Genomic DNA, 17,634 nt, shown 5'->3' on the forward strand with positions numbered 1-17,634 from the left:
TCCCTTTTTATCCAGCTTTGATTTCACGTTATCTGGGTAGAGCTGTTCAGCAGCAGCGGTTGGATATCTTTATTTTTAGTAGTTCACCCTTGTTTTGTGCTGCAAAACCCTCACGTTTCCCACAGTTTTCTGTAGCACTTTTTCACCAAGGGTTTCCTGGATACGAAGGTAACTAAGTTGTTCCTTTGTCCACGCTGTTTTCTCTGCCTCGTTGTACCGCTGTCTGCAAACAGATGCCCAGTTTTGATCTGAGCAGCCCAAAGTTGTTGTGCACCCACCAGCAGGAGTTGTCTGCATCACAGCCAACCTGTCACACAGGTTTATGATCGGTAACATGGCTGTAGTGTGTCACTTTGACACCCAGTACTGGAAGCCCTGTTCTGCTTGCAGACTTTGTGCCGTGCTCTTGATTGCGCCTGGATAGCGCAGGGTGCCGGGGGCCCCTCGCAGCCCTTGTGCCGTCCCTGTCTGCTGACGAAGCCAGCGCTATTCTTCTCTGTTGCTAGGACCAGTGCCACATACAGCTACGTGGGGGAAGAAAATGAAGGGAAACCATTGTCTTCTCTTGTTATGGATAACGCTATAGAAAGAGCGTGTTTTGCGACCAGTCACTGGATTCATACAGCTCCGTTTTGACAGCAGTTTTTATTTTCAGCCTCACCGCCTTTTCTTTCTGTTTGTTTTCTTTCTTTCTGAAAACACCTCTGAAGTGATTTTATAGGTTGTTTTGGATCTTTAGAAAAACCAAAACGGAGAGAGCTGAGCTAAGAAGTATCTTTAGTTCCAAAAAACTCCAATTATGAAGTTTTCTCTGGGAGGAAATTGCAGCTTGGATGCAGGTACTGGAGCTTACATCTCCAAGGCAAGAAATTAAAGATAGTTGTGGTAGGTGTGCCATATGGTAACATGCCTGTGTTGTCCTGAGCTGGCAAAGCTTACGTAAGAAAGCAGCTAGATAATTTATTTTTAAAAGGGAAATATTTTTATTGTTAAAGTTGGGAAACTATTTTCTTCTATTTTTTTTTAAAATAAAAGCCATCTCCATGTTCTCTAAGTTCCTGTGTGCGGAGTTCCGGGAGGTTCGTAATGTTAGGTTGGTGTAGGCAGTCAGAAGTGGTAAGACATCGCTGGGCTGAGAGCTGGTGGATCCATGGCGTGGTGGTGTGGGTGAGCAGCAGGACTTTGGGGGTGTATGTGGGTGAGCTGATGTGGAGTGGCCTTGGAAACCAAGGTGCACTCCTACTTTCCTGCCTTCCATAGGGCAGGAGAGCCAGGCAGCTTCTTCTGATGATGTCTGTGGTTAATTTTTGTATTTGCAGAAAATGCGATGGGACATTCATTTTTTCCTTCCATCTCTTGCAGAGTAATATCAGAATTAGAGCTGGTGTTTTTGTTTCTGGATTGCCGAGCTGTGGCTTCCTGTTTCCCTGTCTGCCCCTGCTCTTGAAGGACACCGTGGCTGTTTGTTTCCCCTTCTTTGCCTTTCCCAGATGCTGAGTTGCTGTTACTACCCATTGAAAGCTGCTTTTAAAGTGGGTGGTGGTTTTCAGCTTCTGTAGCTGGAGAGAGGGACCCAGTGCTTCATGAACACTAATGCAGTTCAGAGTTGAGACGTAGTATCTGTCTCCTGGTTATCAAAGACTCCCACGGAAGGCTGTCATGCACTAATGAACTGGAATTTCAGTCACTGAAAACCAACGTGTGGGCAGTAACAGACTGTTAGAAGTGGGACATGTTCATGACAGCAAGTCAGACCTCCTTGTTCCCATTACTTATAAATATGGGTTTTATAGGACAGAGTAGGGTAAATTCTTTGGTTTTAAGTTGACTAATGTAATGCTGCTGTGTAGACTGGGTCACTAGGGGAGAGACTGAGGGAGAGGTTGTTGAATCGTGTGTGTTGGCTCAGCACAGCCTGCTGTTCAACCAGTACTCAAGTGAAGCAGCAGGAATGGATGTGGCAGAAGGCAGGAAGAGCCTTCTCCTGTTCTCCTCATGTTGGCAATCTGGTTAGTTAAGCCGTACCATCAGCCCTGTCCTTCAGGCTTTGTTGGGCTCTGTGTGCGCTGCTGCCTTCTTAGATCATTGAGGTTTTGCTCCATGTAGCAGGATTAATTAGAAGTGAAGGAAAAAACATGCAAACAGTGGTGGTGTTCAGTGTGAAAGTTGTGTGTGCTCACATGGAGGTGAGTGTCCGGTCTTAACTACCTCCTAATGGTTTGGGTTTGCACTGCAATTGTTTTCCTTTGTTTGTTCTTCACTCTATGTGTTTGCAATGTAAGTGAACCTACAAATTAACTATTTGCGTTGGTTGGATGAGAACTGTGGTGGAGCAGGGATCGCTTTTAGGGGAGGATTCGTTGTGCTGTAGGGTGCTTTTCACTCTGGGAGAGAAATCTGGTACAGTATGCAATTTTCTGCCGAGCCTTTGGATTTAGGATATATTTAAGGCCATAGAGAACAATGGTTAAGGACAACCCCAGGAACCACAGTTACCAGCTTAGGCTGTATGTGTCCCGCAAGACATGTGGTATCCTTTTGTTTGAAAAAGGTTAAAAGATTAGGAGTGTTTGTCCAGCAAAGAGGAGTTACAAGACTGGCAATATAATTTCATGCCCAAGGCTGGCAGAATGGAGCTGCTTGTTTCACTGAACCACATTTCATTGTGCCCCCTTAAGTCGTATAGAGTAAGCAATAACAGACTATGCTGCCAAAGCTATCAATAACCCTTTGACCCACAAATCAACTCAAACCGCAGAATAGGCTTTGCAATGCTTTTAGGATTTATAAGCTGAGCCATTTCCTATTACAGGCTATGGGACTGCAAGAATTCAGCGTTTTGTCATATCTGCCGGTGTTGCCCTTTTACCTGTGGCATTTCCTTTCCGTTCACTTTCCTGGCACTTCTCTGGCACAGCTGTGATGCTGGTTGTTACTGCTGTACGTTCTGGTGGTCAGCTTTGAGCGCTGTATTGCAGTGCATTGTGCGTCTCAGAAGTGGCCCATTAAAAAGGGAAGCAAAGGCTTGTATTTCTAATAGCCCAAAACAGCATAAATTCATGTGTATGAGATGTTAATTCTGCTCTAATACATAGACAGTCCCTCACTGTGAATTTGTGAAGGTAAAAGCAGTTTTTCCTGTTAAAGGTGTTTTTGAAACATTTACAAGCAGTGAATTGCTGATGACTTGGAACTGAACTCATTCACTACTTGCATGATTTTTTTCAGTTTTCCTTCGGAAGAAAACGAAGGATAAGATGCAGCTTCGTGGTCCTTTCAGGCCTCTGCCCTTCGATTCATTGACTTCTGAGTCCTGATAGAACTTGCAGGTTTAAGGAGACTTCCTTCCTTCCGTCTGTCCATCTATCTCTACCCATTCATCTGGAAACCCAACAGCAGCCCTTATCTCTTGCTCTTCTTCTTTTATTGTAAAGATAGTTCTGCCTTGTTCATCCTTTCCTCTCCTTCCTCCTCCTCCAGTTCCCAGCTGTTCCTTGGCAGGAATCCATTTCTTTTGTTATTCTCACATGCCTCCTGTGATCCTGCCTGTATTTCAGCTTACATTTATTTAAAGCTTGCTGCCTTTCCACCTACTTGTTTTGCTTGCCTATCACTGCATATTATCTTTAAATTTGGTTGCTGATGTACAGAGGTAATTACTTGTGTCCTAGGGTTATGAGCACAGCTGATGTACGGAATCTGAATCCCTTCCTTAGTGAAGAAAATTGCGTTGCAGGTTCCAACTTGGAACACCTGAATTTGCTGTCTGCATCACAAGTCTTACTCCTTTCTTTATGACAGACAGAATAAATGGGTTTAACTGTGCTTTGATAAAAAGCTAAGTTCTTTTTTTCCTAAAAATGCTGTCATCTGATTTCTTCTACAAAAACAGCTTGAATCCAGATGACAATGAGATGTGCCCCTGACGCTGTCTTGAATAAAACAGCCCATTATTTTGGCTTTGCTGGCTCACATTTGAGTTGTGTTTTTACCAACTTCAGTGTCCTGGTCTTACTGCTGAGTGTTCTAGAGCCAGGGTTCAAAGTGACACTTCAAATGTCTTCTACTTGTCATACATCACCATGTTTATTTCCCTCTTGTGGTTGACATCTCTTAGAGTTTTGTGTTGCAGTGTCAGTGGACAAGAGGATCATCTGTGTACAATGTCAGTTTGTAGGAGGGCGGTTAGACTGATGGCAACTCAGCTATGCCATGCACAGGCTGAGCTAGTGGCCAAAGAAGTGCTCTGCTGTATGGGCAGCAGCTGTTCCACCTCTGAAATTGTGGCCAGGTGAGGTTTCTTGTTCTAATTTTTGCAAGGTACGAGCAGATTGTGCTGCAGATACTTAGAGAGCCCTCCTGCAAGACTGTATTAAATATGGGGTTGTGTAAGATCTGCTTGGTGATGAGATAACGCAGGGTATTTTTGGAAAGCTGCTCGAATATTCTTCGGTGCCTCCTGTCCATGTCTTCCTGTTGTTCTCTGGGTTGTATCTTGGCTCTGATGATTGTTCTGTTACTTCCTGGATCCAGACCCCATTTTACCAATTAGTCCAAGTGGAAGAGCAATCTTAAGGATGAGCCGTGGGGTTTCTGCTGGGACGTTGCCCGGTGCTTTTTGTCTGCAGTGTTTGCCATGTGTGTGACGGCAGCTCCTGCGTGGGGTTAGAAAAAACATACGGCCTTGCAAAAAGTGCTGAAGGGCCCCCTCTCCTATTAAAGGTAGTTCAGTGTTCTCCTTTTTCAGTGCTACCTTTTCCCTAACCACATTGACGTATTGTTCCTTTTACTGCTTCTAAAGGACTGAAGGCTGCCTTACACTGTTTCGTTCTCTTCATGCTCTGCTGTGATTTCTTGTCTGACCAGCTTTACTTTAGTCATTCGTAAAGCGTTGGCTTTCAAAAGCACTGATCAGCATTTTGGGAAGTGGTCCATATTCTGAGGCATGTTCTTCAAGCACTATATTTGGTGTATAAGTAAGGATCTAATTTGATATTTGAGCCAAGTTTTTATTACTGTAATTCATCATCCTCAGCAGCGCGTAGATTGCATCCTGAAAAGCTGTGCCTTCTGAAATGTGTTCAGAGGGTGTGACTGTTCCCAGCAGACAGGGCTTAGGATGCTGAGGGCATTAGTAATGTAAAGGTGTAGGGAGAGTTCAGCTGGATTTAAGGACGTTTCTGTCACATATGGAAGTTTCCTTTTGCATGGGACGCTTATGTCCTTGTTTTGTGAAATGGGAAGTGTGCTCTAGTGAAGAAATGGAAGCAGACAGATGCTGCTAAGCTCGTGCTTTGCTAGTGACCCCTCAGTTCCCTTTTCTCACGTCCTGCTTTGCAACCCGAATACTAACTTGATGTATTCAGTTACTCCTTAATGCCTACTCGCATGGCGTAGTAAGCCTCCTTTCTTGATACTTCCACTATCCTTACTTTAAATGCAATCAGTGGTGCTACATAAAGAAATAACAGCCTCACGGAGATGGGAGTTTCCTTGTAGCTCTTCTGGAATTCCCTCACTGGTACCTTCTAGTCACCATTTCTGATCACTTGTGGATGCACACACACTGTGTGTTCCATTTGTTTCCTTCTCCTGTTGGTGTTTTTCACTCTGCTGTGCCCTTTTAAATGAGCTAATGGTAATTGACAGGAATAAGGATTTCCTGGGAGAAGAGGGGAACATGAGTGAGAGAAAAAAACGCTGATTGGTTTGCAAAGAACTTAATTAGTGACTGAAGTGATGAAGGTACTGAACTCCTCCTCAGTGATCCTGAAGGGAAAACAAATCAAAGCAGAACGAAGCAGTTGGGGAGGAGGGAGCCCTTGGTGTCTGCCTCCTTCAGAGTTCTGCTTGTAGCCTGTTGGTGTGTATATAAGAAATCTAGGTTTGGTTTTGCCTGACAGTTCCGAGGTGTATTCCTGTGTGTGTGTACGTACACAGTAGATGAGCATGTTAAAGCAGTGAAGGAAACTGGATCTTACTGAAAGAATCCAACGAAAGCAGCCCACTTCCCTGCTTGCTTTGAAACTTAAGTTCATTTGCAAAACAAGAAGCTGTGTCAGAGGCTGCAGTTGTTATGTCCTGTACACATTAACATATCCCTGCTGTCTGCCTGTTGGCCCCTGCCTGTCTTTGCGAGTCAGCAGGACACGCATGGCTGAGTGTCGTACTGCTTTCATCCCATCCAAGTTCCTCTCCAACGGGTTCTTTGTTCTCCTTTCCATGTCTGTGCCCTGTCCCCCTCCTTGCGTTATGCAGCACCGCTGTTAGTCCTGCAGGCTGAGTCACTTCCACGACCGTTGGATGCTCTGGGAATTAGTTGGTGTTTGTGAGTAGTGTACGGCTCAGCTTGCCCTGTTTATTTTGAGGGCCTTCCAGGAGATGAAAGCTTATTAAGCGAACGTGTTGTATGTGAAACAAAGGAATTGGTCTGCGAGCATAGCAAACTGATGATGACTTCCTAGTTATGGGATGTTGTTCTGGAGGCTTCCCTCTTCCTTGCGTTAGGAATTGCAATAAGCTGCATCCTGCTGGATGAACTGCTGGAACACCATCACCACTGATGTGGGTGGGGTGGTGGTAGGTGGGAGCACTGTAGCACAGTACCTCCCCTTTGTTCATAGGCACATTGACGTCCCAGATGGAAGACTAGGCAGGGAGCTGTGGAGGAGTGCAGGTGTCTGGTTCTACATCTGTGGCCATGGAGCACCTGTGGGACTTGGCTGCGAGGGCAGTGCTGCAGGGGAGGGAGGCACAGGGTGTGAAGGGCAGAGCTGGACTGAAGGGCCTCCCATCAGAGCCAGTCCTCAGGGGCTGGGCTCAGCTGGCTGCCTTCTGAACAAGGATGGCAGGAGGGACTTTTCTGGTGCACGTCATTGCAGCCAGCGTATGCTGGGCAGCCCCTCAATTGACTCCATTTACTCTGAAATGTGTTTCTAGAAAGAAAAAAGAGCAGTTTGAAACTGTGAAGTGTGTGTGTGTGTGTTACGACAGCTTGCAATGCTGAGTGCTGATTGTTGGGACAAGAAGGAGCAAAACTGTTCCTTAAGGCTGCGCTCGGTAGCCTTATTGGATGTGAATCAGCTGATAAACTTTTTCAGCGTGTAGAGACTTGTGTATAGTACTACCTGGGTTTTTGTCATTTGAAAGAATATTGATAATCTTAGGACTTTTTGATCTGCCTCCTCTCATCTCAGCCTGGGTGATAGTTGATTTTCTGACAAAAGGGAGGCAGACTGTAGTTCCTGTCTTGGTGTACAGGGAATTAAAAGCTCATAAAAATACCTATTTCACTGTCAGAAAACAGTATTTTCTCCTTTGGTAGAAGGAGGTGTTATTTCAGAGCGGTTGCTGAGGGGAAAAAGCCAAACAGAAAATGAAAACAGGTTATTATATACCTCTTGAAATGTATGTTCAGGTTGAGAAGTGTACTGAAAACATAGCTTACTCCACAGTCCAGCAAAGGAAAGGAAAGGATGGGGAAGGACAGGTAACAGTTTGTATCTACTCTGTTTCTAGACACTGAAAGAAGCATTCCTTTAGGAACAGCCTGCACTGTTATGCAGGCATTGCGAGTTCTGCGTGCTGAAAAATCAGGGCATTGTTTTAAATCCCTCTAGTCTGCAATGTTTTATTTTTAGATGAGGAAACCTTTAGGTTTGTGTGTGCTGGTGGCTTTTTAAGTGTAAGTAAAACCATAAAACAAAGTGGTTTTTTTTCCTTTCTGAAAGGTTCCCCACCTTTGTGTTTTGGAACTGTTAACCTTGGCTATTTTTGTTGTTATTGTTTGAAATCTGGATTTCTTTTTAGACTGCTGTGTGGCAACAGCCTTCTGTAGCCTGGGTAACTGCCTGTGACGTGGGTGGCGATAGGTGAGCTGTGCATACAGACATTGCTCATAAGGAGTGCATCTCCCAGGGCTGGTGTTAGCGCTGGGGAAAGGTGCTTCTCAGGCACCCTCAGCACGATGTTTCTAATTGCAGTAGGCAATTAAGTTATTCCTGTATCTCCTGCTCATTGGACTGGGAAACTGGCTGTGTGCAGCTGATCATTTTCAGTTACTGTTTTGTACAGCAGTGTGTATATATAATAAACAAGGTGTATTGTGTGCCTGTAGGAATGAGCATGTGGCTGTAGAAATTATTCAAATCAGTGCAACCGGTTCTTCTTTAAACAAACAGCCAACAGCAACAAAACCCTGGGCTTGGAATTACCTTCCAGCCACTGCCTTATGTTTCCAGAGAGCTGCTGTGTTGTGTGAGGAGTTGGCAACTCTTCACTCTCTTAACTCTTTCCCAGACGGGCTGCTTAGTGATCTTGGCAGAGTCTGTGTTGCCCTCCATGGGAAGACAGTTCTGCTTTTATGGCTTAGTGTTTGTGAAAGCTATTTCTGTGAAGTGGGAGTGCTCTCTGTTAGTGTATTTCTTTTGCCAGTGTTCAGAGCAATAACAGTGGTGGTGTATGAAGAATGTATTCATATGGAGGTCTTCCCAATGAGAGCTATCAGCTCATGCATTTCCAGTCTTTGTTCATACATACACTTGCTGGCTTTTGACGCTTGGACTGCATTGAACTGGCTCTTGATGTTGAATTGTAACACAATATTGGAATATCTTGGAGCTCTTGCAGTTTTCTAAACTGGAGTTGGCTGTTCTGGTAGCACGGTATCTCATTTGAAGCCATTTGCCTGATCCTGTGGTCATAGAATCACAGCATGGCTTAGGTTGGAAGTGACCTTAAAGTCCACCCAGTTCTACTTCCCTGCCATGGGATAGTTACCAGCCACTAGATCAGGCTGCTCAGGGCCCCATCCAGCCTGGCCTTGAATCCTCAATCCTTGGTCATCCTCATGGGAAGTTGTATCCAGATGTTAGACCAGCACTTGCAAAACTTGCTATAGTTCTTGCATAGCTGGGCTCTGAGGTTTCTCATTTTGCCCCAGAGCATGGCTGAAGCACTCGTTTCTCTGTCCTGTTTTACATGTAGCTTCTGACCACAGGATGGAAGCTTCCTTGCTGGCTCTGTCTGCCGTAGGCTGGTGGTTCTTTGTCTCTACACCTGCTGCGTGGTGGTGTGTCAAAGGAATGGAAGTTGTAGAAAACTTGTTTCCCAAATTCTTGCAGAGGTTTTGGTGCCTATTGAAGTGATTTGGTGCCTATTGAAGATAGAAGTGAATGATGAGACGTGCTCATTTTAATAGGTGGGAATCAGGCTGGAAAATAATTGACTTTTTGGTATTCCAAGAGCTGAGGAAAGCAGTGCCTGGCTTGCACACCTTCTGTCTTCAGAACAGAGATGTTGTGACTACTCTGTGTTATAAATAGAAACACTCAAGTTAAATCTTGGCAGTGCAGATTCTGAACACGTATGATGTGATTTTTACCTGCTGTCCTTCTGATGCTGTGATTGTCATAAGGAATAAGTGTTTACATTCAGAAACAATTGATTTGCTTTCTAAAAGTAGCTAGAGGTTTTTCTTTTAATTTCAGTGCTGGCATCTTGGCTATTGGAAACTAACATGATCATACTCCAACGTGTCTATTCTTAGCAGAATGTTTGAATTTGAAACCCATTGTTATTGTTTGAAGGCCTGAAATGCTTGCTTTTCTGGAATTTAGTCCTTGCCTTGCAGTGTTTCTGTGTCTCAGAGTTTAAATAGAGGCACGTTGGGAGTAAGGAGGTGCTCAGCTAAAACTTGGGCCTTCTCTGCTAAGCGCTCTCTTTGGCCTGCAGCAGTGAGTCTCTGCCTCAGTTTCCCTGTGTATAGCAAGACACTAATGATGCCTACTTCAAAGATACTTTGTAGGATTAATTAATGCTTGGGAAGGCCTTTGAAGATGAAGAAGCAGGATTTGAAATATGAAAAGTTTCCATGCCCCAGGTAGAAATGTTGTGTGTGCTGACTGGAGTTTGGCTTTTTCCAGATCTCTTGAGCACCTCCAGATGCTCGGAGGGGCTTATTCCAGATGGATTGTGGTGGTAGACGCTTTCAGGAGACACCGAGTTGTATAGCATTACCTCCAGAGATTTGTTACTTGGAGCAAAGAAAGGAAGATGACATGCCCAGCCTCAGCAGTATGTACAGGTAGCAGGCTTGTCCTGAAAAAGGGGCCACTGCAGCATTTTCCAGTTGTTCTTCCCTAGGGCAAGCTTCTGTCCTTTCCAGTGTTTGATAAACCAGTCCATTGATGAACCCTGTATGAAATGATTTATGGTAATCGTGGCACTGTGTTCTTAGCCTCTAACAGAGTGGAGAAGCAATGCTGTCTTTACTTCCCAGGGATGTGAAATAGTGGCGATAATTTAAAATAAGATGTTAATTTCTTGGAAGCCATGTCAGTTCTGTCTGTGGTGTGTGCAGGGGAAAGAAAGAGAATTTGTAGGTCGTTCTCTATCATCTTTGTGTTGGTATCTCCTCTTGTCCATCTGCTTTGCCAGTGATGTAGTGACTGCATGTTTTATAGGCACCATAGTAGCTTAAGGTGCTCTGATGAACGTGAAAACTTGGTCTGGACTTTATCACACAAGAGGAATTGAAGGAGGACGTTGGAGCACCGTCCGTGTTGCAGTGGCAAGAGTTTGAGGGTGACTGTGTGCTAAATACAAGCTGTGAAGTCTTAAGTTTTACATGTAAGGGCCCTCTAGCTTTTCTGTTTTGATTCAGGTTTTTGTGGAGATGCAGTAGGCCTTGTAGAAGCAGGTACAATGCGCTGGCATTCTAATACACAAATATCTTGAGTACGTGGAGGTCTAAGGCAGGCCAGCCAAAGTGTAGGAAACTGTAGGAAAGCAAAGGTTTAAGTGTCTCCTTTCCCCCAGTTAAATACAAAATGAAAAACATAGCAGGAGGTTGAGTTGGATGTTGAGCTGCTCGGATTTTAAAGGATTTGCCAGTGCTGCATTTGAAGCTGGAGTGGGCTGTGAGGCAGGATGGCAAGTGTGGTGTAAGTAGAGCGCCTGAACGTTTTCCTTTCTGGAAGCATCGTTCTGCAAACCATAGCAGGCCAGGCTACAGAATGTGCACAATTAAAAATGTTCCCTGTCAGCAGACGGCATGATAGAATTACAGCTTTGGAGGAAATCTGGTGCTTGCTGGTAAGCACGATGTGACGTCTTGGTGAGGCTCAGCGGCGTGTGGGCTCCTGACAGTGGGAAGAGCTCCGTGCGGCTCAGACGTGTGGCTTCCTGGCCAGGCTTCCAGAGTCATCCTGGCACTGTGAGTAATTGCTTTGAGCACATTCTCTGATTTAGTGCTAGGGTGAGCTGCATCTGGCACTGCTGTAGCTGCACTTACCTTTAAAAATAGAAGGGCATAATTTTCTGAAAATGCTGGATGTGGGAGTAAAGAGAGCAAAACGTCCTTGGAATTGGAAGAATTTCTGAGAAGCCATTACTTCTAATACAACGTTCTCCCCACTCCACGAGCTTTTTATGTCCAAGGAAAATGGGATTTTCAGTGTGGCATTTATAGAGCTTTCTGTCTCATTTTGCATCTGCAAATGTGTTGCTTTGCAGCTGAAGGAGAGTTCATAGGCTGTCAGCAGGGAATGCCAGGTGTGGCCTTTGTGATGTAAGCTGTCAGAAGAAATGGTTCAGGGATGCAGCTAATTCTGTTACGATATGTCCTGCCTGATGGATCTTTGCTGTACTGTGTGTGTCACTGGCCACCAAACTGAACTTCAGAAAGTTAAGTTTTCCACTTTACACCCAAGAAGTTGAGAAAACAGTTACGGAACAAGAAGACTTTATAATTCTGCCCTATGTAATGGAATGACATGAAAGGAAGAAATCAATTACATTTTATTTTATTTTATTATTATTATTTTCCCAAGAAGCTTTCATTTCAGCATTGGGAATCATCCTGCAGGGATAAAATGCTGCTGTGCTCAGGATTTAGGGAGAAAGCAGTATTGCTATTCCAAGGGTTGCTTGGCTGATGGTGTCCAGACAGCAGTCAGCAGGGATGGCTTTGGTTAAGGAGTAGGAGAGCTACTCAGCTAATAACTTAGTTAAACCTGTGTTTGCAGCAGCATTTAGCACTAGGCTGCTGAAGAGCAATCTTATCAGCTAAGAGGTTTGGCATAGGGAGTTGTGTCCCTGAACTTTGTATTAAGGAGAGTGTGACCATGTGTGCAGTTAACTGACTTCACATGTGAACTGCACAAATGTATGGAATTTTGATAATGCATTGCCAAAATTGTAGATATTTCCACAGCTTGGGATTACTAGCAGCCCTCATTTATCCTAATTGCTTTTCCTTTGGGATGTCTGTCTGCCTGCCTTTTGCGTGAGACCATTTCCTGCCGTTTTAGGATGGCTGTGCTGGATTAGAGAAGGAATCAGGTAATGGAGGCAGATAGAGATGTGTAAATAGGAGGTTGCTTACCTGGTTATCTTAATCTGTTAGAGATTTTGCTAATGGAAAAGAACAAGCAAACCTGCATATGAGAATGGGATGACAGGGATTAAGTGGTACTTGGTGATTTTCCAACGTGCTGAGCATTCTCTGTTTCTTTGACCATAGGAGGTCTCTGCTGGGTGCTCCATTGACCTGCGATGACTTTGTTTGTTATCTTACTAGCTCACAATCTGGGGCGTGCACTCTTACCCAGAGTTTTCTCAAAATAGACTGTGCTATTTAAGGAGCTCCCTCCCCATGTTTGTCTTGTGCTTGGTTCTTGAAAGCTCACTCTTCCTGTTTAACCTCTGTTAACATCCACCAACACTTAGGTGAGTTATGAATTAACATTTTACTGGCTACTGCTTTGTGTTTTTATAGCACCTCCTCTCCCTGAACAAAGATGTTCTACTGAAGCTGGATGCTGTTCTTTGTAATCTGAATCCTTTTGTTAAGCCTTCCCACTGTCTGGACTGACCTTTTTCTCATAGCACTTGGAGTGTTCCATCTTCCTACTAGTAGCCTCTGTAATGAGGCTGTAGATGTTGCCTTAAGCAGTGATACCAGACCAGTTGCAGCGAAGTTCTTTAGTCATACCCATATGAAGAGGACAGTATTAGGGAAGAGATAGTGCTGTACATTAGGTTTTGGAGTTAGGTTTCAGGAATTAGGGAAGCTACGTAAGCTGATAGGAAAGGGAATCTTATTTTCTTTCCATTTGATGAATGAATGAATGACCTGAGCTGTAGAGTAGTCTTCCATTAGGGCTTGGATTCCCTCATTGTCATATTATGATATGCAGAGCAGAATCTTCTCGGCAGGTCTGGAAGTGCTGTGCATGCCTTTATCTGGTTTTCTTCTGCTTACAATGACACAAGTGGGGAGATAACGATACCCATCTCTCTTGGTCCTCAGTCGCTGTGAGTAGTGCCTTGCATCAGCCCTGTCTGTGCAGGCGTACACCAAAGCTTTTGCCAGATGCTTTAAATTGCGTTGTTACTCCCAGTGTTGGCCTGCTGGCTGTGTGTTCCTGAAGAAGAAAACCTGCTCCTCTAAGCAGACAGTTAAGCGTTCTGATTTCTTTTTTAGCTTTTGTTTTTTAACAGGTGCCTGTTCTTCTGATTGAGTTTGAGCCTGACCCAGCAGCAGATGCAGGTGGCTGTGGGAGTGGGAGGGGAAGGCAGCTCCCTGAGCCGCAATAGCTTCTCCCTCCCACAGGGAGGCAATTATTTTAGTTAAGATTTGAATCTGGTATCCTTGCCTAGGGTGTAATGTAAACGACTGGTCACGTGTTAGAGGTGTCCTGTACGTATGAGAGCCATACATTTTCTCTTCCTACTACTGACTCTTAGGTGCATTTTGTAGCTGACTGCCTTAGATGTCCTTTAGTATTGGTGTAGTGTCTGTATGAAGTGTAGAGTCATAGAATCCTTAGAGTTGGAAGGGACCTCTGAAGCCTATCTAGTCCAGCTCCCCTGCAGTGAACAGGGACACAGCTAGGTCAGGCTGCCCAGGGCCTTAACCAGCCTCACCTTGAAAATGAACATGGCCTGTTCAGCTCTACTGTCCCATGGTCCCTTTTAGTCCAGCAAAGCGCTTCTTTACGACACATAGGAAACAGGATTACTCTCGAGGCCTACAGGATGGAGAATGCTGCTGTGCTGTTGCAAGGGAGAGTCAAAGTCTGAGGCAACATAAATCTATAACCCGCCAGACTTGTGGGTTCTGTTCCATACCCAGAGATGTTCCTGCATAGATGGTATTTACCCTGCCCCTGCCAACCAAATAGGTTGGGTATTAGGAAAAGGTTCTTCATCAGAGGGCAGTAGACATGGCACAGGCAGTGGTCATAGCCCCAAGCTTTTAAGCAGTGCTGTAGACATAGGGTTTGGTTCTTGGATGGTATTGTGTGGAACAAGGAGATGGACTTGATGGTCCTCAGGGTTTTTCCACTTGGAGTTGTTCTGTGATTCTATGAATTGGGTTTCTTGGCGTGCTTATGTGTGACCAGGTAGCAATACTAGAATTGCCTCAAAGATGGGCTACGGCCCTTCACGATCAGACAGCCAGTGAATCTGAGAGCACCCTTACCCCTGCTGACAGAAGTCTGCTCAGCCCTGTGGAGGGCTGGTAAGAAATGGGCAGGGTTGTATGAAGAACTGAGAACAGGGCAGTGTTTGTGATGAACATTCAGCTACCTGCGTTCCATTTCTTCCTGCTTCCTTCATTGGAACTGAGAGCTCAGTTTTCCCTTCCCAACATTTCTTTCTCAGTTTGTATGCTGCAACACTCACAGACGTAGCTCATTTTACACTTATTTTCCGATATTTACTTTTGCCTGTCGTGTTTCTGACGTGTGAGGGAACAACGTGCTGTCCAGGCTCACTGCCATCATTTAAAATTCAAGCATCGACTTTTTAGCCCATGTCAGCCTCTATTGTTCAAACAAAATTTAGGGTGGTAAAATGACCCCCATGAAGGTTGTACAAGTCACCATCCATATTTCTTGCCAGTCTGGTGGACTGAAAGGTCTGTGGGCTGTGAAACCAGGGGAAAACGATGTAGAAAGTTTGTGGAAAGTGTGTGTCCTTCAGATAAAGCGGGTGTTTTTCAGCGGCTGTTCCTTAAAAGCAAAGTTCCTAAGCAATACCAGATAGTTGTAAAATATATTTTCTGTTGCCATTTTAAGCTGTCCCATCCCCCTTTTGACATTTCTGTTTGGATCTAATGCCCTGCTGGTGAACTGAGGTAGCTAAGATACTGCTGTGAATCAGCCAGGCCTGCGGAAAGTATGCGTTGCTAGATAACAGTAGTACTACTGAACACACCATGGTTGGTGTCAAAAGGCAGTGCTCTGGACAGGCTGGCTCTGCCATTTTAGTGCACTTTTGCAGGTGGGATGTGTTTTCATGTCTCTTGAAAATGGTTGTTTTAGAATGCATGTGCTTTTGGTTCTTTTTTCCATTATTTGGTAACTTTTATTACCATAACAAGATTCGTGACTATTTGGAATAGGGAAGGATTCTTCCTGGTTGGGCTGCTGTAGTCTTCATATGTGGCTGGGCGAAGTCTGGAGAAGGAAACATTTCTGGTCTCATCTTGCCTATGATCCAATGTACTGAGAAGAGGGGAAGGGAAGCTGAATGTTCCCGAATGTCCAGCTGGCTTAATGTTAAGCTGAACAGATGAGGAGGCAGGGGAGCAGAGAATCGTTTAATTGGTTTAAACAAAGCGAGTCAAAGCACCTGTTGTGTTGGGATCCCAGTTTTTGTTAAATTTGCTTTCCAATGTGAAAACATAGGAGCTGGGAAAAGTGTTTTAATGCTGATACTATGCTTGTGAGCAACTTGCCCACTGCTTGCTTTTTCCCCTTCCCTTTTTGCAAGTTGTCTAAATGTTTCCTCTCCCTTTCACAGTGGCAGTCGCTCTTCCAAAACCTTCAAACCAAAGAAGAACATTCCAGAGGGATCTCACCAGTATGAGCTGCTTAAACATGCCGAGGCCACGCTTGGAAGTGGTAACCTCAGGATGGCTGTTATGCTTCCAGAGGGTGAAGACTTAAATGAATGGGTTGCAGTTAACAGTAAGTTGACTAACATACACACACACATACGTGTATACATATATATTTTTTTACATGAGGAGGGTGCTGAATGTGAGCTGACACTTAGGGAAGACAACTGTGTACTTTCTAGTGATGTTTGCACCACTCTGCACTATGTTGCAGTGGGCAGAGGAGAATGATGTATCATTTAAAGCTAAAAGATGCTGAGTGGCAACTGAGACAAACTGGTCCTGTCTAAATTGATATATTCTGATTGTCTGATTATGTTTCCTTCTCCCTGCAGCATGATTTTGCTGCCTTCCTCTTACCCTCTGAGAGTGGATTAACTGAAATTGCATTGTGCTCTGTATCCTGTGTGGAGTTTTGGTTGCCACAGACCCTGTGCCTTATCTGGATATTTCCTTGTCTTTTGTGTCTGTGGCATGGCTTGCAAGTACAGTTCTAGTTGTGCACTGCAGTATAAATTGCATTTGAGCTAAGGGTCTTCTAATTGCTTATTTTACTTGGTTCTGTCCGTATCTTTCTGTTCCTTGACACGTTTGGGAAGTGACCTGTCGTACTGACTTCTACCTTTGAGTTTTCCAACTGGCCACACAGCGCTGTGGGATATAACCTGTCACTCCTGCCAGGGAATGTTGAAGCTGCCAACACCATTCTTTATCCAAATTTGTTCACCCTGCTTTGCAAAACTGCCTAGAAAAAGAGCCAGCCTGTTTCTATGAGTAAGCATTACTAATGATGCCTGAGATATTGCTTGCATCCTTCCCTTTTGGTGGTTCCTTTATTCTATGGCTCTTCTATCTTTTGTGGCAGCGGTATTTTCATCTCCCAAATGATTTAGCCGCTAAATTAGCTGCCTGGCAAAAGGCAGTAAACCATTTGACAAGAGTGGGAGCTACCTTTTGCTAACAGCTGCATTTTGTAATGAAGTGGTCTTCTTTTGTTTGTGTTTTGTGGCCTTCTTGTAATACAGTGGGGGGTATAACCTTTATTTTTTAGAAGTGAATAACACCTTAGATGCTCTTTGATTTACAATGTCTACCACACCTAGTACCAGTTAATGGTAGCTGTGAGCCTCTTCCATTGATGGAGTTACTTAATGGGGAAAGGAAGTGTATGACTTCATATAGTAAGCACAGGAGCAATGTACTCCACTGCTACCTGCTCAACTCCTACTCCTACCCTTAGTGATGCTTTATGGGAATGAATTGACTTATATGGAGATTTTTAAAGTATGTTAGTGTATTTAAAAGAAAAAAAAGAGAGGAGTGTGCAATCAGTTTATTTTCATTTGACATCTTAATTTGAAACTATTTAAAAAAGCACTTTTGAAGTACAATTCACCTCTATATTTGTAGTAGATTAAAATGCACAACAGTGTGCGTTTAGACTAGAAAAGCATGTGGAAAAAGTAACCTAAACCCTCAGAACATATGAACTGTGAGTAAAAAGAGGAAACAAAAATGAAAAGGCACCGTATTGCTTTACAGATGTTGGAAAAGAGGATCTTGATTTTCCTTGTTTGTCAGACGCTGCTGACTGTGGTGGATGGGTGATGTGTCTCAAGGCCTTTTGAAACTCACAAATGTGGGATTTGCAGTAATCAGTCATCTTGTCAAAGGCCGTGTGGGTTTTTTGAACACGCTTGCCCCGAAGCAAATGCTGGTCTGTG

General features: G+C 44.2%; 1 protein-coding gene across 1 annotated transcript in view; it reads left to right on the forward strand.

Moving 5' to 3' along the window:
• The window catches only part of MOB1B (MOB kinase activator 1B), a 35,204-nt gene that overhangs the window by 1,878 nt on the left and 15,692 nt on the right, over positions 1-17,634 (forward strand). The window contains 1 exon segment of the mRNA XM_015861507.1: positions 15,814-15,980. Within this exon segment, the coding sequence (XP_015716993.1) occupies positions 15,814-15,980 (167 nt within the window).

The sequence above is a fragment of the Coturnix japonica genome, chromosome 4 (assembly GCF_001577835.2).
Source record: "Coturnix japonica isolate 7356 chromosome 4, Coturnix japonica 2.1, whole genome shotgun sequence".
NCBI classification, from domain to species: Eukaryota; Metazoa; Chordata; class Aves; order Galliformes; family Phasianidae; genus Coturnix; species Coturnix japonica.